Genomic DNA, 25743 nt, shown 5'->3' on the forward strand with positions numbered 1-25743 from the left:
AGATCCAGTCACTTTACTAGTGCCTAGGAGGAGGACAGAAAGGCAAGAGCACACTTCTTTTGGCAACCTTAGTGCCAAGGGTCAGATCAGGTATAGGACTGAAATGACATTGGTCACATTTGTGGATAATCTACAGAAGGACTGGGGTGGAAGTAGCGCATCCATCCTTCCTCTCCTTTATTTCTCACCAACCTTCAATGCCAACAACCATGGAATTCTTCTGAAGCGGTTCCAGGGCACAGTAATTAGGGGCACAGTGTTAAGCTGGTTCCCCTTTCCTTTCATTCTTATTGATGATGGAAGCTCTATTGTGTGGGGTGGCTCATGGCTCAATTCTTTCCCCACTATTGTTTAACATCTACATGAAACCTCTAGTGAGGTTATTTAATGGCATGGGATGAGATATCATCAATATGCAGTAATGCCCATTTACATAACTCCATCCCAGTCAGCCAAGGGAAGCTGGAGGTATGAGGAGTCTGGATGGGGATGAAGAAACTTTAGTTCAACCCTAACAAAGTGGAGTGGCTTTTGGTATTTGGGGCTCCTGGATCTGGCTATTTCTCATCCTTAGTTCTGATTGGGACTGTATTATCCCAGACAGAAGTAATGTTAATTTGGGGGTTCTTCTGGACTCAGAGTATCTTTTCAAAGAACAATTGGTAGTTGTGGTGCAGGGAGGGCTTTGCACAGCTTCATATTGTGCACCAATTGTCCTCCTTCCTGGATCAGGAGATACTGGGCACGGTCATCAGAGTTCAGTTATCTCTTGAGTGGACTACACAATGGACTCTACATGATGCTACCTTGGAAAAACATTCAGAAACTTCAGTGGCTCCAGAATGCAGTAGCATGAGCAATTATGGGTATGTCTTATCTATTTTACACCTTGGATCCATGAATTTCACTGACTCCAAATTTGCTTCTGGGAGCAATTCTGGTGCCAGTTATTAACTATAAAGCCCAGCATGGCACAGGGCCTAATGCCTGATTTATATTGTTTCTACTTGCCCCATTAGATCAGGCAGAAGGGGCAGGCTTCAACTCTGGTCAATTAAAGTTTGTCATTTAGTGGGACCCAGGAAGCATGCCTTTCTGTAGCTGTGCCTGCCCTTTGGAACACTAAGGTCCAAGGCCTGCCTGGCTGACCCTGACTGTGCTCACCTTTTGAAAAACCTTAAAAGACTTGGTTGTTTTTCCAGGCATGGGGCCCAGGACAGTAACCGAGCCCACACGGCTGAAGAATGGTGTTTAGGAAAAGTACCTTACAGTGCTCTATTATTATTAAATAGAATTAGAATAACAGGGTACTATGCCAAAGACAAACATATTGCTTCATTTTCAAAAATACATTTTCAAAATCCAATCCTTAATATCTGCAATAATACTGCTTTTCCAATTTCTCAAAATAATTCTATTGGTAACCCCCACACCAGGTGCAACCATACTGTAATTGTTCAAAAATGGTCAGAAGAAAACATTTATGAGTAGTCTCTCTCTCTCTCATTGTGTATGGTGAGAGTGAGATTACATGTTACATATAACTATATATTACTAAAATTCTTATATTTGTAACAAAGGCTATTGGGCAAAACGTTTTGCACTGAGATACCTTAAGTGGCCTAACTTACAAAATAATCCAAAATCTAGGAACCATGACTCTCATGGAATTGAAATTTGGCAAACTTTAGAACACATTTTATAGCATAAAATAATAAATCCATTTATTTCATAATACAAAATAGTATAAAATATTTCCTATGATCAACTGCTGATGTTTTACTATGTTCAACTATGTTCAAATAGCCCAGTTCAACATGGGCTATTTTCAAAGCAGATAAATCTCTGAATATCTCCCTGAATTTTTAAGGTAGAACGTTAGAAGCTCTGTCATTGTTGAAGACATTGAGGAATCTGGTAAGGAAATACCTCTGAAATGATCATTCAAGGGGGTCACAGGTTGTATAATACAGACACATACATACATACACACACATATACTTGACAGTTATACTGCCTATCACACTAAACATTAGTGCTACTTATTTTAATTCAAATAATTCTTTGCTGAAATCATCTGCACTCTAATGTGTATTTATATTCCCTAGTATCCACCTTCAGTCCCCAACTGCTTTTGTAATTCATGTCCAATTAGACCTTCACTGTGTGGTCATGTTAATCTTTCCTAAAGCTACATTTCTGTCATCTTATTCCCAGTTTCAACAAATCTTATACTGTCAATAAATGAGTATTACTTGCCTATTCCTGGCTGGCTGGCTAAATCACAAAGGATTAGTTAAGCAACAAACTGCTCTATTTGTTTTCTGGCTTAATGGGTTGCCAAACTGGCATCAAGAAGACAGCATTCTTGTTTTTAACACTGAGAAAGGTCATTAAAAACTGCCTGTGGGAACTGAGGAATCAATGAAGCATGTTCCTGGGACGTATGCAGATATTCCTTATTGTTCCAATGTTACCATTGATACTGAATTTGTATACGAAATATATATTTGCTTTTTCTTTTTTTTTAATATTACCACTAGTTAGCTTTTGTACTTTGCTTAGACTTGTTTGCTTAAAACAGCATAAAAACACTTCTAATAAAATAAGACTGTCTGGGTTCATACAATAAATAACGATGATTGACAAACCTCAGTGGTTATGTGCACACAATGCAAAAAGCCCTAAACAAACAAAAACTATAATACTGTATGAATTGGTTCATGCAGAGCATAAATGGGTAATGCTTTGATCAGATTCAAGACAGAAAATATGCAGGATATATTTACACTTACCATTTTATCTAAGTGTTCAATTGATCTATAAATCTCTCCTTGAGACTCATCATAGTAACTGTATCTGAACCTCTGACCTTAAGAGAAAAAGCCATATGAAATTAAAGACCAAATGAGTAGCTATATACATATTTATGGCAAGTCAAATGGAATTACATTTGTTAAAAATCCATACAAAGTAACTCTCCAGGAGATATCATTCAAAACACTTGACACAGATAAAACAATTGCTTTAAAGCAATCTTTAAAGTAGAACAATATGATCACACATGTAATAATTTCAGGAAATCTGATTCATGAATTGAACACACAAATACTGTGTCTGTGTGTGTGTATGAGAGAATACACACACACACACATATAAAGTATATGAGTGTGTGTATGTGTGTATTTTATGCATAGTGCACTGGCACAATAGCACAAATTTTATAAATACATATGAAAATTTGTGTTATTCTGGAATACTGGCAGTTGTAAGAAATTCCTTTTTTCCAAAATGCCTCTAGTAAAAACTGAAGAAAGACACCCCAAACCACATTCACAAGTACATGCTGCATTGAAAGATCTGAAATATTAACCTAGGAGGAAAAAGCACACAAGCAAAAAGTGCAAATTTTGAAAAGGTTTTATGAATCCTACAATGATGGAATTGTTCTATGTACAACTGAAAATACTTTAGCACATGGAAAATACATTTCTTTTGTACAAGAATCTCACCTCTAAGGACAAAAAATCCTGAATGTTAAATATGCATCCAGGCACTATTCTCACTTCAGACCTTTCTTTTATTGTTCACCAGGCTTCCTGCTCACAGATTTTAAATTGCTAATGCTTCTTTTAATTAAAACAAATGGGAAGCTACTCTGCTGGAAGTAGAGCTGCACAAACCAATCAGGGGAAACTTAATAAAGCACTTTCCTACTGCTTAAATTCAACTGCTCGTAGTGTTGAAGTTATTCTTTGCTTTTATTTGGTGGAAACTTGGTGGAAGTACCTTCTCTATGTGTACACGCATGCTAAGATGATAAAGATTAATCTCCTGGTGTTCACTGAACTTGGTTGTTTTTCTGCAGATGTTTTATTACTACCCTAGGTAACATCATCAGTGAATGGGGGAGTGGAGTTTGCTTAAAACAAGTAAAGCAAGCCTTCAAATGACATGGGTATCTCAATGTTATGAGCAGTAGGTCTGGAGAATCCCTTTAAGAAGTATCCCTCCAGATGGTTTGCACAGTCATACTGCACAGAAAAGTGACAGCCTGAAGCATAGCCTAAATTTTCAAGAATGTTTTCGAGCATTGCATAAATCTGAGAACTATTTTTTTGAAAATAAAAATGATAAGGGAAGGAGAGAAGAATGCAATGTAGAGCATTGTTTAGAAGTACGGCCTCCTGCTTAAGAAAGAAAGAAAGATTAAGGTAATTATCTATCCATCCATCCACTCAGCCACCCACCCACTCACCCATCCAATTTATATGGCCATCCATCTCAGTGAGCGTCGCTGGGTGACAAATAGAATTAAAATATAATAAAAACCATTATAAAAATTTAAATGCAGGCAATTCAATACAATAAAGAAGTAGGTCCCTGCACACACTCAAGGCCCACAGATGGGACTTTAGGGCTTTATAAAACATCAGCAGGGTTGGATTCATCCTGATCTCCAGAAGGAGAATGTTCCATAAGGCGGCTTATATCAAAAAGGAAAAAAAGCATGTCTTCTAGCTCCCACCAACTGGCATTATTTGATTGATGGGACCAAAATAATGCCGATCCTAGTTGACCCAGATTGGATGGACCGAAACAACTGAGGAGAGACAGTCCCTTAAGTAACCTAGACCTAAGCAAAGAAGGGCATTAAAGATGACAATCAACACCTTGAAATGCTTCTGAAAGCACACTGGCTTTCAGAGTATTGGTGTTAAAAAGACAAGTAACCAGCACCATATATTACTTATGCTGACACATTGTGCACCAGTTGAAGCTTCCGAATGCTCTTAAAGGACAGCCCCATGTAGAGGGAATTGCAGTAATCCAGACAAGAGATCACAAGGGCATAAGGGACAGTGAGCAGGGTCTCCTGGTCCAGAAACAGACAGATGGGTTAACAACCTAAAGATGTGCAAAATCCCTCCCAAACGTGAATGCCACCTATCTTTTGAGAAGGAGCAGTAAATCCAGGAGGACCCCCAGATTACATGTGATCATGATTTTTGAAGTTCCCTACTGGCTTCCTACAAAATCAATGAAGAAGCTGGCAGGAAGTTACTCCTGCTGCTTTTTTGCTGCCTGCACTCTGTAGCGCCCTTTCTGTAGCGCCTGTACACTCACCCACCAGCCTGCTTGCTTGGGACTCCTGCTTCTTCCTGATTAACAACGTGCATAGATCCGGGATTATGACAGCAACTGGGACCACCAGGATTGCCATCACTAAGCAATGCAGTCATATGACATTGCATTTTACAACAGCATCACTTAGCGATGGAAATTTTGGTCCCAATTGCCATCGTAACCAGAGTACTACCTGTATTCAAGAACACAAGATAAATTATCCATTCTGATGCTCTTCAATTGCATTATAATTCTACAGTTATAATCCTAGTTGTAATATACTGTAATTATGAATAATTCATCGCAACAGAAAGGCAACAAATTAGAGAAAGTTAATGGGCAATCATCTTTCGTTTTATTTTCCTGAAGCAGGTTTTGTTATTTAAACTACATTAATTTTAAAGGAGTTCTTTTTGGAACATGTGCAGATACATAATTTAACTTACCCCAGTGACAAAAGTCAGAGGAAACCACAAAAAGATTACAAGGATCTGCTAAATATTTGCTGAAGAGTTTTCCAAATTCCTGTTCTTTTGTCTCACTCAGTGCTCCAACCAATACAGGAACAATAGTAAACTCATCCTTATGGCTAAAAAGAAAAACAAGGATTCACAAAGATTCAGAACTTGATCTGTGCCATTCTACGTTTCTCCTCACATTCTTATTTAACCTGGCTTCTTATGTAAAATCTGCAACAAACAGGTTCTCATCTTGGATGCAAAAGCTTGCATAAATACACGGAAAAGAGTAGCCTGAATCACAAATCCTTTTAAAATCAATATTGCTTTTAAAAATAACATATTTTAATCCTATTTCCCAATTTTTAAAAATCTATGCACCTCACAGGCAATTCAAAACATGATTTAAGTTTGAAATGTACAAAAGCACAGGTTATCTATGAGCAAACCAGATTCTTTTCTGCATATTTACTGTGTACTCATATTATCAATTGTGTATACAATTTTATCTTAACGAAGACATAGGAAACTTCATTATAACATAACACTGCACATGAACATACGTGTTCATATTAAGCACAGGGGACATATAATTATGATATGTTTAATTCTCACCTATAAGCTTCATTCATTTGTCCAGCCCTCAAAGAATTCTGTAGGGCCTGGTGAGGTCATTGCAAAAGACTGACCATTCCTGACGATGAATAGAGTTTGGCACATATTGCAAAAAACATTTAGATTTTGAATTTCTGCCGGGATCCCATATATGATAGTCACAGATGTCAAGGTGCCTGGCAATATTTCTCTTCATGGGACACCTGGTTTTAGTTCACTAATTCTTTTAATTTGGAAAAATCTAAGTTAATCCGTGCAAAACAAAGCACCAACCTCAACCTCAACCACACAAAGATTATTAGAAAATAAAATGGCATTGGTAGTTGCAAATTAATAGTTTGCTAGAAAGATTGCCCAAGTGCCAGGAAAAAAAGGCAAGCTGCAGGAGAAATCAGAAAACATCTTAGGGACATAGTATGCAGCAATGAGCAGCATTACCAATTTACCTTCCATAAATTTTCAGTCCAGGTGTTTGGTAGAAGTCGAGCCCTAGACCTGCAATGTGGGATGTCCCAGGGCTCAAGCCTTTTGTAATTCCTTTGTCACATCTACATGAAACTGCTAGGGGAGGTCATCAGTTGGTATGGAGCTTAATATCATCAATATGCTACTGAGACCCAATTCTCACCCAGAAACTTCAACTAGTTCAGAATGCAACAGCACATATAGTAATGGGGGACCCTAGGCTTATCCATGGAACATTTTTGTTGTGCAAACCACAACGGCTTCCAGTTTCTTTATGGGTGCAATTCAAGGTGTTGGTCATCATCTTTAAAGACCTATATGGCACAGGGCCAGGTTATGTGCAGGACTTCGTTTCCCTAAGGACAGCAGGTCAGATGAGGTGGGCATGCTCCTAGTCCCTTCCCCTAAATACTGCCATCTCTGAACTAGGAAGTGGGCCTTTTCTGTAGCAGTCCCTACCCTATGGAACGCTCTGCCCCTGATGTTTGGCAGGCCTCCACCCTCCTAGTATTCCATAAAGATTGGAAGACCTGGCTTCCCCCGCCTCCCAAGCACTGGGATAAGACTTGATAATTGCACATTAGAAGGTTGACCTTGTGCCAAGTCCTTATTGTTTTTAATCTTTTAGTCTGTTTAGTTGTAGTTTTAATAAGATTTTATATGTTGTTTTAATCTCTACCCAGAGGATTATAAGATGGTTGGCTATCTAAATGTTTTACATAAATAAAACAAAACAAAAATAATAGGCCAGTTTCCAATGTTGGACACAGATCATTCTGGAGAATATTATCTATGCGGACAATAACTTGATGACCCATGATAAATTAAAAATTAAATGAGTAGTCCATGGCTAGCCAGTATTTCATGACAGTCATTTTGTGAAAGTAGCCATGATTCTCAACATTTCATATCTGCCTATTAATCTAAAAAGATAAGAGACCCCAGGACTGAACTATGCAATTTGGATAGTTTATGATCTTTATTCTTGCCAATCATTCTAAATTATTTCAAAGAATACATATATGGGCTAAATAGATGTCAGGAGCAGAATATTTACAGATTTCAAACCTTTTAATCTCACTTTAATTAAAAATGCACACTATATTTTCATTATTAAAAGGATAGACATTTCCAGCCTTCTCTTCCTGTAAATTCTATTTTGCTCAGTCCTATGCTTTTCTACTCTTTTAACATATACTCTATGTGTCTAAAAGTTTCAATACACAGTCCTCTCATTTTAATTGGTTTGGTAATCAAAGCCCTAAGGATTTTGAAGCCACAGACGTATTCAATGTTAGTGAAAATGGATTTATTATTATTCCAAAATACATCTAATTTAATATCTACAATTTTAAATGATCCAAATACCTTTCCATGGCTTTAGCAGTGTAAGGCAAGTGCATTTCAATACTGTGTTCATCTTCATCTGTTTGCAAAGACATACGCTCAAACATTCCAGTCTTCCACAAATCTGCATAAACTGAAAAGTTTCAAATATATTAATATATTAAGGAACAAATGGATAAACAACTGCATAAAAAAACTTCCCTCTTTTCTGCTTCATATGTTAGACTTATGGTTCCTAATTATCACAGGAATCACAGCTTGTAGTAAGAATGCTATTCACAATGGTTCTGGTAAACGTTCCCCACCTCTGACTCACAACAGGAATACACTTAGCCTATAAATAAAATAGGGCACTCCAAACAAACACATATTAAAATTGGTATTTTGTTGTGGAGAAGGTTTACACATAAAAAGCAGGGAAATACATATGGAGATATCCTACTTTGATTTGCATTTGCTCATACATAAGTTTGAGAACACTAATGTAAGATTTTAACTGTATAAAATAAAAATACAACTGTGGAATAATGGCACATTTAACAGCTTTTAACGTTTATAAAATAAATTATAGTAAGGGACATTTTTCATACATAGCTGGTAATTTTTTTTAGAATCTGAAAACTTTTTTCATTGTTTCTCTCTAGTTCCTTTGTAGTTGTGAGACTGAGAACATTAGTCAGAGCTAGGTATGCATGAAATTAATCAATTTGGGAAATGTCATTTAAGGGGTGGTTCAACAATTTCTATAAGTAAATTTTACAAACCAGAAGTAGTTCTAGGTATCCCAGACATAGCATTCCAAATAAGCATTTCATCTGGATCACTTCAATCAGCTTCTAGGCCAGAGTCTTTATAATATCCTGGAAACTACCAACCACCCCTGGAATGACATTGTCAAGGAGGGTATTTGGTATGATCTGCAGTGGGAACAGGATGTTTTGCAATGCTTTAGAATGCCCTGTTCCCAAATGGATGAGCTTTTCACATTGTCATTTAAACTAACAGCTTAATATGGGTCTCCTAACTGAAAAATGTGGTTAACGTTTAGATATATATACTTTTGAAAGAAACATATTTACTTGTCATTTTGTTGATTAGGCTTAGTGAATCAACTGAACCCAGGCACATAGTTTTCATGTGGCTATGAATAATTTTTACTTTTTCCACTTCACCTTAATTTGGTTAATTAAGTATCATCAATCAATGTAGTAACTGAGAAACAAAGCAGAATTGCTTCCATTGACATTATCTTCATTGTTCTGGTTTATTTAATCATTCCACGCAGGGTTCTTATTTTAAATGAACTAATGGCAGGATAAGACTTTGCTCATTCCAAACATGAATGGTCTATGACTGATTAGATCACTAATATGCTCCTGCACTTTTGTTTGAAATATAAAATCTTGCAACTGACAGCTGCCAGTTACCAAAGATATAGAGAAGTAGCTGCAAGGAAATACAATCAGTAAAACAACTGCAGGTTGTAGTAAACTGTGTTGTATATGGCATGCACTATGGTTAGTATACGAGTGCCGCATAACAGAGTGAGCGCCTGTTACTTGTCCCAGCTTCTGCCAACCTAGCAGTTCGAAAGCATGTAAAAATGCAAGTAGAAAATAGGGACCACTACGGTGGGAAGGTAACAGCGTTCCGTGCGCCTTTGGCGTCTAGTCATGCTGGCCACATGACCACGGAGACGTCCTCGGACAAGCGCTGGCTCTTCGGCTTTGAAACGGGGATGAGCACCGGCCCCTAGAGTCGGAAACGACTAGCACGCATGTGCGGGGGAACCTTTACCTTTACGGTTAGTATTAAATTATACTTATATGTAAATATATCTAAGCTAGTCACCAATAAGTTTAGCATATATTGTAGTTCAGGTACTGAGTTAAGTATTAACATGATTTGGGTTTTTCCTCAGCACACTGTATGAATTCAGTCTTTGTTTGTTAAAATTCTATGCAAACTGAGCCAATACATAAAAGAAACACTAAGTATTATTAAAACTTTCTGCAAAATATCCAACATCAATACAGCTGCCTTTTTGTACAAATAGTTAAGAGATAAACTATGCAGAATAGACAGTCTCAGAAAAATAACAGACTAAATTTGCTAAGAATTCATTTTGTTTGTGTATTACATGAATTGTGTACAGTTACCCTTTTGATCAATTCTCAAATCATATAGGGGAGTTCTATATATATCCACACTGGAAAGTGCACATCTGGAGAGGGGCACATGATGGGAAGGCCCAAGGATGAAGATTCGCCGCCTGAAGATTAATAAGAGAAAATATTTGAGTACCACATTTCATGACTAAAGGGAAATGATCACATCAAGACTTCTTTGATAGATTCTCTTGTTTAACTTCCACATTATACTTGCAATGTGGTTGATTGTGGGAAATTGAATCACATAACAACTGGCTCACATGAAGAGTTTTATAATAGAATTTGGCAAGCACAATCCCAGGCAAAAAGTAATCTGCATTGAGACAGATTTAGATTTGGTCTTTGAAAATACAAAGGCTTCTTCCGAACACAAAATAAATCTTTAGATTCTTTTTTCTATTGCAACCTCCAGTTCTCCCTTCCATTTAATTCAAGATGATTCCCCATCCACAAAAATCAGATTTTAGAAAAGTAAAAAAAAATGCTACAGGTTCCCTACATGGTTTACGTGACCTCAGGACCCAGTTGGTTATGCTTGTATCTCTGATAAACAGATTTCCTCTCCTGACAAATCCACCCTAAATAATTTTTTGTTGTCTTAAGCCAGCATCTATACAAACTGCATCTGGTTGTACTTAGGACAAGAATCTTTTTGGATGTTACTTACGTAATTGAAGGATCCACTTGTTTGTATGCATGAGCTGCACAAGACCCACAGTAAGTGTATCCTGCATGTCTGCCAAAAACAAAAGACACTTTCTTTGAGGCTTCTTTTGAATCTCTGTAGAAAAATCTCAACAAAAGAAATATAACTGAGTTTGATAAGCAGATATATCCAATCTACAGTTATCAGATGAGTGAGTGCTTCAAGCTAAGTACTAAAAAAAATATGGAGAAAAGGTTACTTATGTGGCAGAAAATAAGGTGGGTACTAGCAGTGAGAAAACTATGACAAAATGATCAGATCTGGCCTCCAAGACCTCCTGACCCAGCCCAGTGTGATGATTATTCATTCAAAAGTAATTCTTTTATAGGAAAAGGGACTGGCAAGTAAAATCAGGCCTATTGGGAACTATAAAAAAAATACAAACTCGTTGGAAGAAAAGAACCTCAACCCTGATGTGTATGCCATATCAAGATTGTTAACTCTGAGCACAGAAAAAGAAAGTTACATCTGTATATTTTAATTAAAGGTTAAAGTGATTTGAAGATATTAATATTCTACTTTCTCAAACTGCAGGCAAGAAGTTGCTCAGAAGACTTAACATTTCAAGTATTCCAAACATTGCTCAGTTGAGTAGCAGAAGATGGTTTTCATAAAGTCTAATTTCCTGTGATTTGGGCTCAAAAAAACCCAGCATTTTGAGAAAAGAATATGGATGAACATAAGAAAAGGATTCTTAATAATAAGAACTACCGAAGTGTCTCTCATTGAATATATGATAGAAACTGAAGCTGAACATCTGTAGGAGATATTTTAATTTAGATTAAAGATTTAATTTGCCCTTTCCAAATGCCTAATTTCATGAAATGGTTAGCTATTCTCAAAGAAATTAAAAATAAGACAGAGGTAGACTTATTCTTATGTCTTTCATTCAAACTAGTTTGCCCTCACACGTAGCCATAAACAAATTGCTACTGATATTTTATCAGACTGAGTTCAGAGTAAGCCAGAGCCAAATGTCACAATGAAACCAAAGCAATTAAAGTGTACCTGTTCTTGTAACCCAACAGTCAACCCTCAATAAATGGTAAGAAACTGCCACCAAGAAGTCAGGGGATAAGACTAGCTTATTATCCAATCAATACAAATTGAGATAAAGAAGATTGTGCTCTCTCTATTTATCTGAGGGGAGTAGTATCTTTTTCTAATGTCTTTATATGAATTATCTTCAGTGAGTGGGAGGGAGAGGGGGAAAAACTTACGGTGCAATAATGGCTCTAGCAGGTCTTTTTGTAGACTGTACTTGAGAGAGCCAACCTTCTAGTTGTGCACTCAGCTGAGGTCCTACAGAAAAAAAATAGATTTTTAAAACAATGTTATCAAAGAATTATCCCTTGTTACAGTTCCCACGTATTTAATTCTTCCTTAGAGCTGTACCAGCAATAATTTAAAACAGTACAAGCTTGACTTTCAATCAAACCTGATTGTATTTAACAATGTTTTTAATCTGAAAAACTCATTAAGAGATTATGGAGCTACTAATAAGTAGCTGTTAACATTTCCTGCTTTGCATTTCAGCCAAAGTTGATCTACTGATGCATTAGTTTTACTAATACTAATTCTATGGGATGGAAAAATAGAATAGAATAGAATAGAATAGAATAGAATAGAATAGAATAGAATAGAATAGAATAGAATAGAATAGAATAGAATAGAATAGAATAGAATAGAATAGAATAGAATATTTTTTATCTACTGATGCAAATGACTTATTCAGGTACAAAATAAACACTGGGGGAAAAGAAGACTCAGAAAAGAAAAAAAAGAGTCAGATTTCTTGCATAGGTAACAAGAGAGTATGAGGCAAAAATCTCAAGCATATTGCAGTTTTAAAACCACAGTTTCTCATTTATCTCACTTGTCATTATTTCTCCAAACTTTGCTTGGCCAGAAACATATACCCAGTTGCTGAAGATAAATCTCTGGTTGTACAGATAATACTATTCAAACTTATTAAGAAGATCAACAATACCTGCTGAGTTAGCACACTGCTGAATGTAATTTTACATCTGCCATAGCCTCTCTCAAATGAGAGAATAGAAAACTAGTTTCCTTAACATGATGGCTAGGCGACATCTATCAGTGAGAAAGAGTTATTTCAGGCTAGATTAGAGCAGCTTGAAATTGCCTTCCAAGATTAGTTTTTCCACCAATACTAAACCCAGGAGCAATTTCCATCTTTTAGAAGATAACTTTTCCATCTCCTCAGAAGAGCATCTTTTTAACAAGATGCTTTTTAACATTTATTGTGACTACAGTATATTCTACAGCAGGGGTGTCAAACTGTCAGCCCGCAGGCCGGATGCATCATAGTGAAACCGCGCCCACCCCACTGCCAGCAATGGCAAAAAAGTCGTGATACGTCGCAACATGTCACGTGACATTGCGAGTTTGACACCCGTGTTCTACAGTATATTCACTGTAATCTCTATGCACCCTCTCCTTTCAATGTACTTTATATTCCCTGGTACAATTACTCTGTACCCATAATTACAGCTGCTAAAATTTCAATTTTGAAAGAGGACTGGTAAATGTATTAAAGTAAACTGTATCATATGGATAGTATTTAAAAAGCAATGAGCAGTGTTTTAAGTCTGGCTTAAGGTATGACTGAAAACTAAAGCAAAACCTTTTTAGACAATTTGCCTTTATTAATTAAAATAATGATAAATGTGTTAGTATTTACTATGCCATGAACATTTCATTCTTTGAAATATTGACTTAATGCAACATTTTTTTCCTCAAAGGTTTGCCTAACTGCATTGGCCAGCAAAGCCAGCAGCAGTAATTATGGAAGTTGTGCTCCAGAAGAGCTAAAGGGCGCCAGGTTGTCCACCAGAACCAAGTTAAAATCCATTTTAAGGAACATAGTAATCCTAAAGTAAAGAAGGGTCGGGATCCATATTTAGTAACCCTGGCTATGAGTGATTTTTTTTTAATTTTAAGTATACTAAGCTATTAAATATTTTAACTCAAAATAATTGTTATGAAGCAAATACTCTGATATTAAGTAAGAAAGTTTCCTCAAGACATCCAATATAAATGGTGTGAAGAGAAAGATGAATAAATAAACTATATCTTAATTACTAACCTTGACATACCGTATATACTTGAGTATAAGCCGACTCGAGTATAAGCCGAGACCCCCAATTTCACCCCCCAAAACTGGGAAAAGTTGTTGACTCGAGTATAAGCCGATCCGCCGTTCTGCAAGCCTCGGAGGCTGGATCCGCGCTCTGCAAGCCTCTGCCGCCAGCAGAGGCTCGATCCGCCATTTTGCAAGCCTGAATACACAGGAATACCCTGTGTGGCCGCGGCTCTCGGGGAAGCCCTGGCTGTCCGCTTCCTCACTCCACGCTGCCATTCGGGGCCTGTGCGTTCCCCGGGCAAATCGCGGCGCCCAGCAGGCGAGGAAACACGCCCGTTCCAGTCGCCCCCCCTTCCCTCAGGAGACGCGAAGCAAGTGACTGCCCGGAGCTTACCGAGGACTTGCGCGCGGCCGAGGCTTCGGTGCTTCCAGGATCGCGCGCACCTCTCCCAAGCCGCCGCCGTCCGGAGACCTGCGCGGAGGAACGGAGACCTGGGGAGGTTTGGGGAGGCGCCCAAACCTCCCCAAACGTCGGCAGGTCTGCGCGGAGGAACGGAGACCTGGGGAGGTTTGGGGAGGCGCCCAAACCTCCCCAAACGTCGGCAGGAGGAACGGAGACCTGGGGAGGTTTGGGGAGGCGCCCAAACCTCCCCAAACGTCGGCAGGTCTGTGCGGAGGAACGGAGACCTAGGGAGGTTTGGGGAGGCGCCCAAACCTCCCCAAACGTCGGCAGGTCTGTGCGGAGGAACGGAGACCTGGGGAGGTTTGGGGAGGCGCCCAAACCTCCCCAAACTTCGGCAGGAGGAACGGAGACCTGGGGAGGTTTGGGGAGGTTTGGGGAGGCGCCCAAACCTCCCCAAATGTCGGCAGGTCTGCGCGGAGGAACGGAGACCTGGGGAGGTTTGGGGAGGTGCCCAAACCTCCCCAAACGTCGGCAGGAGGAACGGAGACCTGCCGACGTTTGGGGAGGTTTGGGGAGGCGCCCAAACCTCCCCAAACGTCGGCAGGTCTGCGCGGAGGAACGGAGACCTGGGGAGGTTTGGGGAGGCGCCCAAACCTCCCCAAACGTCGGCAGGAGGAACGGAGACCTGCCGACGTTTGGGGAGGTTTGGGGAGGCGCCCAAACCTCCCCAAACGTCGGCAGGTCTGCGCGGAGGAACGGAGACCTGGGGAAGCGCCCAAACCTCCCCAAACGTCGGCAGGAGGAACGGAGACCTGGGGAGGTTTGGGGAGGCGCCCAAACCTCCCCAAACGTCGGCAGGTCTGCGCGGAGGAACAGAGACCTGGGGAGGTTTGGGGAGGTGCCCAAACCTCCCCAAACGTCGGCAGGAGGAACGGAGACCTGCCGACGTTTGGGGAGGTTTGGGGAGGCGCCCAAACCTCCCCAAACGTCGGCAGGTCTGCGCGGAGGAACGGAGACCTGGGGAGGTTTGGGGAGGCGCCCAAACCTCCCCAAACGTCGGCAGGAGGAACGGAGACCTGCCGACGTTTGGGGAGGTGCCCAAACCTCCCCAAACGTCGGCAGGAGGAACGGAGACCTGCCGACGTTTGGGGAGGTTTGGGGAGGCGCCCAAACCTCCCCAAACGTCGGCAGGTCTCCGTTCCTCCGCGCCCTGCCTGCCTGCTTCTTTCCGCTGCGGAAAGAAGCAGGCAGGCAGGGCGCGGAGGAACGGAGACCTGCCGACGTTTGGGGAGGTTTGGGGAGGTGCGCGCGCACCTCCCCAAACCTCCCCAAACTTCGGCAGGTCTCGGACGGCGGTGGCTTGGGAGAGGTGCGCGCGATCCCGGAAGCACCAAAGCCTCGGCCGCGCACAAGTCCTCGGTAAGTTTTTTTGTTGACTGGAGTATAAGCCGAAGTGGAATTTTTCAGCCCAAAAAGTGGGCTGAAAAATTCGGCTTATACTCAAGTATATACGGTACTTAAACGGTTTATAATTTGACTGTCTACATTTATCTGGCTGTTAAAAATCTGAGGTTTTTCTGACAATAGAAGTGAGCCTTCACTTGTGTTACTCCCAAGCTTGGAATGCACTCAGTCAGAAGTTGTATTCCACCCCACTGCTTGACGTTTGTGAAAAGAAGATATACCACCAAACTTTTCATTGTCAAAAGTTTTAATTATTGTTAAAAGTAACTGCATTGATTTTTAACTTATGTTTTTAATTGCTTATATTGATTTGTATTTTAATTTTGACAACTGTGTTAATTGTTCATCAGAATTGAATAATCAATTAAAATTGCCAAGCACATGCCATGCTTTACAGGATATAATGTTTATTCAATGTGCTAAGCTAAAGTGAAACAAACCCATTACAGTTTAGGCGAATATAAACTTAGTAAATGAAACAAGTAAAAACACTGTCATTATGACTATCTATCTATGTATCTATCTATGTATCTATATCTATAATCCTTTTTGCATAGCATACTGGTTCACATACACACAATGCTTAATAGTATATCATATTAGATGATACATGCAAATAAAAAAATTCAGGCAGTAATAGCATAAGCTAAATGCTTCTTGAATAGGTGAACTTTTCCCAATTGAGGAAAGCATACAACTCAGACAATCAGAAGACAACAGGAATACAACAGATTACTATTTGATGTGACACTATTTGTAATTAAGTTCTCTTTTCATAGGCCTTCATCTCACGGCATTATTTTAGAGAAATAAAAAGAAACATTTACAATATAAAATGGTCAAATGAAAGAAAATAATAATTTTTAAGATTTTCAAAATACAACTCAATAGACAATATTTTAACACTTGTTAGTCAATCTATCCAAGAAAGTATAAAAATATCCAGAGGGTATTTTTAAGGTTTACATTAAATTGTCAAATGTTGAACTTTTAGAGATTTTTTGTCCCACGAATGAAGGCAAATATATATGTCCCAGAATGATGTTTTGAAATTGAATTTGGGTCGGTCACCGCTGAGCAACCCAATTTCAATTTGTTTACATATTTTCAGTTGTAACTATATATATTTATATTTATACAGACAGATAAAAACCTGCCAATTGTGGATAAACCTCTGTGTGCCTGAAGTTGATGGTCCCAAAGGTGTCACCACACTTCTTAAAAGAACATTTGCTTGCAGATCATTTTATACTTTGATGCTTAATCAGCATTTGCTTCAGCAAAATGGGCTGGCATATACAAGTTCTTTTGTAATTACTGAACTCATGTCAGATTATTTTTTTGTAGAATAAGCAAGAGACCACAGCAAACCTGTCTAGCCAGCCAGTTCAGTTTTCTATCTTGCTGCCAACTCCCTAGAGTATGGAATGTGTTTATTCTGCAGTACATACAAGTTTGGACACAATAGGAGTATCTCCATATCATTTAAAACCTATTACTTCATTTATTTAAAATTATAATTTGCCTCAAGTAATCTCAGGAGTCTGATTTAATTCTGTGAAAAGGGAATGAAAACATCATTCACCTTGACTTTTTTTTAAATTTCCACATGCAGTGTATTCAAGACCTGGTATGGAAGGAAGCAAATCTGAGGTATTCATACATTTGTGTGTTTCTCCAAATTTATAACGCTTATCTTCTGCTTTTCAGCTGAAGACTGACATATATTTCTAGGACTGTGCAAAAATATGGACTCAAAAGGAAACACATGATTCAAAAAATGTAAAGCACAAACATTACATCTGTTAGCAAATCTTTAAGGAAGCTGCATCCTTTCCTAAAAAATGCAATGTGCATGTTTCTATGTCCTCTTCTGAATCACTTTTCCCTTTCAAATTCAGACTGCTGAACAATTATATTATTGCTTTGACAAAACAGGCCTTCTGTCTATTTCCCCTATCCTCCTTCAAGATCTGTAATATACACTGAGAATTTATTAACAGGAACAAAAATCTTCCTTTATTTCAACTGATGTAATAGGGTTTTCTCCCTCTACATTAAGCCTTCCAACTCCAGTTATAGCTCAAATCTGACTTCATAAAGAGATGCTAAATCCATTTCTGATTTAGTTATTTCTGTTCTATACGTTTATAAACAACTAGGAAATGCAGATGTATCTAACTGGAAAAAAACAAATAGAAGGGGTCTGGTAACAAATAGAAATAGTCTAGGAGTACCTTTCCCAACAAATTTTATTAAAAAACATAACCTTTTGTGAGCTGCAGCTCACTTTACCTTGTCAACAGAGGTGCACCTAAAAATATATAACTAAAACAAAGCTGAGAAAAGACATCATGAAATGAGTGAGAGGTTCCCTAACAAAAAAAAAATAGACAGCAGCAGTTCAAATTTTCCCCCTCTAGCTTCTAAAGTTAAGACTGCACTCTTATACCGACTCTTCCATCACAACAAACAATTATTACCCACAAAAAAGGCTCAGATTAAAAGCCCAAGGAATTCTGAGCCCCTGCAAAGCTCATCACATTGGCAATCTGTGGTATATAATCTAAGGCCTCCCATTTACAGCAAATGTAAAAGGTATAATGTTCAGGAAGATAAATAGCTTTCACTATAAATTTAGTCTTCAGATAAATAGTACGATCTAACTGTGTCCACTGATATTAGGAGAGTAGCCTGATTTATATTCTTCTTCTTCTGTTTCCATGTGTCTTACTGGTTACACATTTGTTATTACAATGAAATGCACAAGTACCTTTCAGGTCACCAGATGACAGATCCAGTAAGAAAGGAAATACAAGCTTCTTCCTAGCCCAGGGGTAGGCAACCTTGGCTCTTTTATGACTCGTGGACTTCAACTCCCAGAATTCCTGAGCCAGCATGGCTGGCTCAGGAATTCTGGGAGTTGAAGTCCACGAATCATAAAAGAGCCATGGTTGCCTACCCCTGTCCTAGCCTATGGAAGAAGGCTCATTTCTTTCGGCAATGTATTCACTTCAGCTGATTCAACTTCTTTCATTGTGTATTTCATTGTAACAATAAATGTGTAATCAGTAAGAGACATGGAAACAGAAGAATATATAGTATAGCAAAGTAATGCACAAGAATATATAGTATAGCAAAGTAATGCACATTCTAGATACTGGGCCATTTTCTTAATCTACTTCTCTTTCTAACTAGAGTTAAGATCATCAAATTCTCCTTCTTGTGAAAAAGATACCGCTGGTCTTCTTGGTCACTGAAGATGGATCTAAGATATACTACAGCAGGGGTGTCAAACTCGCAATGTCACGTGTCACGACATATCTTGACTTTTTTTCCATTGCCGGCAATGGGGTGGGCGCGGTTTCACCATGACGCATCCCATGGGATGGCAGTTTGACACCCCTGTACTACAGCATCATTCACAGGTTGGTCAGTTGGTTATTATGGGCGCCCCAAATCTGTGTCTGAGGAAATGAACATATATTCTATAATGATTTTAAAGGTAGGTGATTCTACTCCAAAGCTGCTTAAAATGTTTATTAACATTACTCCTGCTGTTAAGTCTGCCAACAGTCATTCCTTTATAGAAAGGGCTAAGAACAAAGAAAACATTTTCTTGTTGAGAACACCAGGATTATGTATTATCCAATTAATCTGTTAACTGTGGGACAGAAAACTCATTTCCCCAATTTCCTTTTTAGTAGGAGACATTCATTCCTTTGCTGGTATATTCTACATTTAAATTAGATCCATAGTCATATTCACATGTTGGGCTCAGTGAAATCTGGAAAGTGTTCTAAAATCTAAACCATGAAGGAAAGATGTGGCCAGAAATACCTTGTACAGGTCCCCAAGAACACTCCTACCTCCCCAAACCTTCAATCCAAGGCTTGGGCTATCAAAGTCCTGGATTCCTGGTAAAAAAAGTTCATAGAAAATTAGTTCAGGGGGTGTCACTAAGAACTTGTATATTACTGACAAGACCCATGTAGGGAAATGGGATGGCAGGAGCATGTCCCTAGAGGTTCAATACACATGAATTACCTAGAAGTAGAGCTGTTGGCTTGTCCTTGAAGTTCCATGCTGTGATAATCATGCTTTATAAGATTCAGCCATCCAGATAGTAAGTTTTCTTTCTTGGCATTGCATCCCTGAGTCAAGAAAACCTTCCTTCCTTCCCTCTTTATTAATTGTAACTGCAGATGTAGAATCAACCTATTGTATGCGGTGCCAGCATACTTTTAGCTAAATTCAAACAAGGCCTAGAAACAGTTAACGCATCAAGCTGAATTTTTGCCATAGAGGACATTATGATGAGCAGCTTGTCTAGGTAACCATAAATGTGGAGCCACTGGATTCTTGAATGGCCCAGAGGAGCCATTTTTACATTTTGATGAATAGTCTCAGTGACAAAGCCAGACGGGAAAAAGAGAACTGTGAAGTGAAGCTGATTGCTCTTGCATACAAATCTGAGGAACCTTTGGGAAGAGAGGAGGGTTCCTGGTTGGGATGTTAAGCAAGTTTCTGACAAATCCATCAACATTAGAAAGTTAATTACTCTATTTTAAAGGTTCACTGCCTGATAAATTCATTCTGAGGCCCAGGGTTCAGTTCAAGAAAGTATTTTGGCAATGTAAAGAGAAAACACCAATGTAGATCTCTTCTGGGATATGTACTCTTAATCTACCTATTCTGGTAGGTGAGGTTGTAGGTATATCTGTATTTCTGCAGTGGTAGGCTCACTTAAAAAGTAATGGAATCAAGCTGGGAAATGTGTGCTAAACCTGGCAACTGATGGATGTTTTGGCTATTGAGTCTTGGAATCCAAGAGGGTACATCACTCAAATGTCTTCTGCCCAGAACAAAGTAGGGAATTCGATCTTTGGTGTGAAAAGAAGATGCAGGACAATTCTTGTATTTGCTTTCTTCCTTCTACTGGGCTATAGGCAAAATCAGTCTTAGCAATACTATTGGTTATTCTAATAGCTTCTTCCCAATGAAGGGCTTTTCTGCAAGTTTGACTTTCCACTATTGGTTAGTTCAGGCAACGTCTGAGTCTGTAACATACCTGGGAAAGAGTTTGGGAGACAGGGGAAAAAAAATACTACGTAGGGAGTGATCAGATAAGAGACACCATAGCTGGATACTGGGCAAGGCAAGAGACTCAGAAGAGACCCTCCCTAGTTTCTCACAGGTATTCCCCAGTGCCTTCTCAGCCGTCAGGGGAGGAAGAGGTCCAAGGGGCTATCCACTGTTGTCTCCTCTTGTCATCCTGTCGGTCTCTTAATCAGCCTCTGCCTTCTGAGTCTCACTACTCCCATTGCAATATGTGGTGGGATGTTCATAGACTTGCCCACATTATGGCCCTGCCCAAGTCCTTATTTACTGTAGTACAGGAACTGGCCTTCAACCTTGCAGGATTATTCATAGGCTCGAAGCCAGTGTTGCCACTCATCTCCATGCTGTGCCCACCTGGAGACCTGATCAAGTTCTTTCCCCATCTCCTACACTAATCTGTCAGCTTGGCAATGTGGCTACAATCTCCTGCTGTCATATTAATCAGCCTACAGAGAAGCATTTTTGTAAACTATAGTGGACAGAGAGTTTGTTATCAATTTCTGGCCTCTCCCTCTTGGTCTCTCTCGTTCTTGGTGCCAGAGTAGAGAGTTGATGGAACATTTCCTTTGAAAATTCTTCTAGAAGACAAGGACAGTTAAGGGGGAAAAGTCTGCTTTCTAGATGTAAAAGATGGCAATCTTCTTCCTTGCAGCTTCATCTCTGATGACTGAGAATAACATCTGCCTGTGAAAGGATTTCTCCTTCTACTTGCAGTCTACTTTTCATTTTAGGATTGAAGGCCAAAGAGGAGGCTACTGGCAAACTGTGAGAAGAGTTCCAAAGGGCTGAGAAAAGTAGGAGATGCCATATAAACAGCAGCAGATATAGCTAGCCATTTAAGACCATAAAAAATACAGTCTCTTCATTACTTTTTTGCTCCAACAACCTTATCTCCTTGTTTTTAATAAGTGATATACTGACCTTTCATGAACTACTAACGTTGGCTCAATGTATCATATGGATGTGAAAACCTAGTAGCCTGATGGGAGATTGGGTTATGCTTCTGTATAATCTTTAGATCATCATATCATCCAATATAATAATTGGCTTGGAATTAGTCCTATTTTCTGACCTCCCATGAAGAGATAGAAAACTAGAGTAGTTGCAAATATGGGATGCTTCTGCTGAATCATCACTGTAAGTACATTAAAATATATGTGAAGTGGCTGAAATGGATGAGCTTTCATTACTCACTTTTTTAAAAAAAGCTTTTAATTTAAGAAAAGCAGGGAAGTGACAGCAATATACCAGTCAAAATTATTGCTCCTATATAATTGGAGAAGCCCTCAATTTTTAAAATCATCTACCTAAGATCACCGGATAGAATACTGGTGACAGTACCAATACCAGTGTATCATACCTGTATAGAGTGCCAGATATAACAAGGTATGTTTTGGCAGCCAACTCCTCTTCAATTCTGCTTAGTAGGAAGCCTTACTGTGTTTATCATCAGGCCTTCAAATGGTATGAGACAGCATTTTAAGCCTACCTTCCACTCTTCTGAAACCATGACATATGCTTTCTTTGATGGATATAATAAATATTTGTCTAAAAAGTAATACAGAACCCAGTTAATCACATCTTCCCAAATACCTAAATAAAACTGCAAATATTTTGCAAAGATTTTAAACTAAAAAAGCAAAGCATGCTACAAAACTAAATTATAATTGCTGACGTGAAAGATTTAGTTTAAATTTCTAAGCATTTAGCAACTAGCCAGATGTGCTATTTATATGCTTGCAAAATTTGATGTATTCCCTCTCTCTATCACATTTTTCAGATGAAAATATACACCCACAAGCTGGATGAAGTGAGTATGTGTTGCTTTCACTGCTTTGTCTTTCCCTAGAGTGTTTTTTTTAGGCCAAGTGAAATAAATATCTGATGAGCACATACAGAAAGAAATCATATTGTAGACAATGTGAATCTTACATCCTGCAGAGGGCACTCTTGTGCATGTTTTCTCAAGAAACTACTGTATAAGAAACAAAGGTGGGGGGGGAAGAAAAATATTGATAACTGGTTATTTTACACGATACTGGAAATCAAGGGACATCTAAATGCACCCCGAGAAGCATCGTCTTCTTTACAATTTCACTGCCACTTATGGTGCAAACATTCAAATATGGACAAACAAAAGATTTTAAAATAACCTTTCCAAACATTAAATCTCGCATGCACTACATCTTCAATTCCATGGGATTTCAATACAGTATTTAAAAATGTATTTTTTCCAAATTGTTCCCCTGGACAGTAAGGAAGAAGCCTGAATAGACAACCGCCTACCAGCCTGGTCCCGAGTTACAACTACTGCGTTCCCACAATGCAATTCGCCCCCTCCCTCGCTTTACCCTAAATGACCCCTTTTCATTCACACGTATACTTCGGATCTTGGTGGGTTCCCTGATTCTACATGAACCAACCACCCCCCTCGAGAGGATTCCTCATCGGTTCTTTGTCCTAGGCACCTTCCTTGAAAAAGGCGCCGTCCGCTTCCTCTACAGGAGAATATTTTAAAGAGAAGCAGGGGAGATTTCCGGGGCCAGCCTTAGGAAACATCTTTTCCTCCAGGCTCTGTCGATTCCCTGGGAATCGAACCTCGGGCAGGCCAAGCAGTTCATTGTCTGGGGCAGGCAGAGGAAGATTATTATTTTTGGGGGGGTGGGGGGCTGGGTTGTAATCTAAAAGAGGATCCCAGCATTCCCGGCGAAAAGTGCTGATTCAGTCAAAAGGCCCACCCGGCCCCAGCGACCATGGGAGGAGAAAAGCCTCTTCCGCACAAACCAGGCCGGCTCCCGCGATTATCGCTACCACCCCAGAAAGCAACAGGCGCCTCCCGGCTTCCTGGCAGGGGAACCTCGGGCGATTTTGCAACACAGCTTCACCACCCTTCCTTGGTCAGAGCTGCCTAACGGCGATTACACACCGAAGTGAAGCACCGCTCGGGCAGCGCCCTACCGCAGCGTTTCCCAACCTTTAGGAACTTGAAGATGCGTGGACTTCAACTCCCAGAATTCCCCAGCCAGCTATGCTGGCTGGGGAATTCTGGGAGTTGAAGTCCACGCATCTTCAAGTTCCTAAGGTTGGGAAACGCTGCCCTACCGGATTCAATGGGATCTCCTTCCCAGCAAACGAACGCGTCCAAGATCGCAGCCTTATTAGGACAGGGAGGGAGAGGGGGGGACTTTGGGGAATGACAGTCGACTTTTTCGGTCGGCTGCAATTTAGCGAACGACTCGGGACTCTCCAAAGCTGCCGCCGCCGCCGCCGCAATAGTTACCGATCCGTCTCTTGTGGGGGTGTATGTAACTGGCCTACGGGAAGGAGTCTGGCTTAAATGCCTCGGAGCACCGTTGACCCTCATTCTCGTCCCCCGTCAGCCTTAATATTACACTTTTTTCCCCCCCATATTTACAGACCGCATCAAGCATCCGAGCGGTTCCCCCGTCGGAAGAAAGGGGGAGTTTCGAGTGCTAAAACTCGGCCCGACAGACCCGCCGCTCCCTCAACGTGGCTCCTCGAGCAGGCCCCGCAAACACCCCCCCCACCTACGGAGGCTTGTGACCCAGCTCGTACCTGAGGCAGTGTACCAGCTGCCGGCATGGCTGGCCTCCCGGCAGAGCGCTCGGTTGGACATCTTGGTGCCTGAGCCGCCTATGGTGTTGGGGGAGTGTCGGGAGGGGGGAGGGGGCAGGAGACGAGTCCGGCCGCGGCGGTATTAAGTCCCCCTCCTCCCCCGGCAAGAAGTAAAACCCCCGGGACGGGGGACGGTGCTGCTGGAGGCACCCCGGGTAGAACGGAAGCCAGTGGAGGCGGCAGGCGGTGAGGAGCTCGAAGCTGCCGAAGGATCCGCCGGCCTGTGCAGACACCAGAGGGCAGGAAAGGAGGCGGAGGAAGGCAGCGCCTAACGGGGACAAAGGCCAAGGCAGCGACCGCCGCCCGGGTGATACCCACAGAGCAGGCGGCAGCCGCCGGGTTTGGCCTAACTCGGCTCCTGTGGCATAATAACTAGACCAGCGTGGCTCTCCATTGGGCAAGGGAAAGAAAAAAGGTCCTGCGGCGATTGGGTAATGGTTTTTCCCTGTTCGCCGGACGGGCATCATCGCCGCTTCCCATTGGGCGGCGCTCTGAAAAGCCTCCCCTCGATTGGATGAAAAGAAAGGTGCGGGCGGGATCACTTAAGATTGGTCCGGAGAAGTTGCCGTGGCGATGGCATCTGGCCTCCCTGATTGGGGGGTTGATGTCTCTGAGGTGAAGGGAAGATTAGAGGAAGAGGTGGGCTTGTGAGAGAAGGAGGCGGGACCACTTCGAGGGGAGGACAGGGATGCCTACTAACTCGGCGGGGGGGGAGGGCTGTCAAGGGAGGGGGTGAAAAAGCGCGCGTGAGAGTCGCTGTTTCTGCTCCGCAGAGTCCGCTAGAAAGTTAGAACGCAAAAAAGGTGGATTCCTGGAAAAGTATGTCGCCGCTTAATATCCCGGGAACTGATGCACCCGGATGTGTCGCACTACAACGCCCATAATGTGTGCAGCTAAGCAGTGGGTATTGGAAGCTTTAGTCCAGCACAGGGGTAGGCAACCTCGGCTCTTTTATGATTCGTGGACTTCAACTCCCAGAATTCCTGAGCCAGCTATGCTGGCTCAGGAATTCTGGGAGTTGAAGTCCACGAGTCATAAAAGAGCCGAGGTTGCCTACCCCTGGTCCAGCACATAGGAAGGCTTCCAAATTAACTCAGTATTTGGCAGCTGCTCAGTTTCAAATT

General features: G+C 40.7%; 1 protein-coding gene across 2 annotated transcripts in view; it reads right to left on the reverse strand.

Annotated features, from left to right (window-relative positions):
- The window catches only part of MEMO1 (mediator of cell motility 1), a 28420-nt gene extending 3404 nt beyond the window's left edge, over positions 1-25016 (reverse strand). For both annotated transcript variants that reach the window (XR_014024583.1, XM_081313576.1), the window contains exons 1-7: positions 24560-25016; positions 12110-12191; positions 10851-10919; positions 10172-10284; positions 8034-8145; positions 5574-5716; positions 2796-2872 (exon numbers count right to left, since the gene is read on the reverse strand). Coding sequence is in view for 1 of the 2 variants with exons in the window: in XM_081313576.1 (XP_081169702.1) it covers positions 2796-2872; positions 5574-5716; positions 8034-8145; positions 10172-10284; positions 10851-10919; positions 12110-12191; positions 24560-24620 (657 nt within the window). In the remaining variant the exon portion in view is untranslated. The remainder of the gene's footprint in view (positions 1-2795; positions 2873-5573; positions 5717-8033; positions 8146-10171; positions 10285-10850; positions 10920-12109; positions 12192-24559) is intronic.
- Between the last annotated feature and the right edge of the window lie 727 nt (positions 25017-25743).

Source organism: Vipera berus (assembly GCF_964194415.1).
Source record: "Vipera berus genome assembly, chromosome: 1".
NCBI lineage: Eukaryota > Metazoa > Chordata > Lepidosauria > Squamata > Viperidae > Vipera > Vipera berus.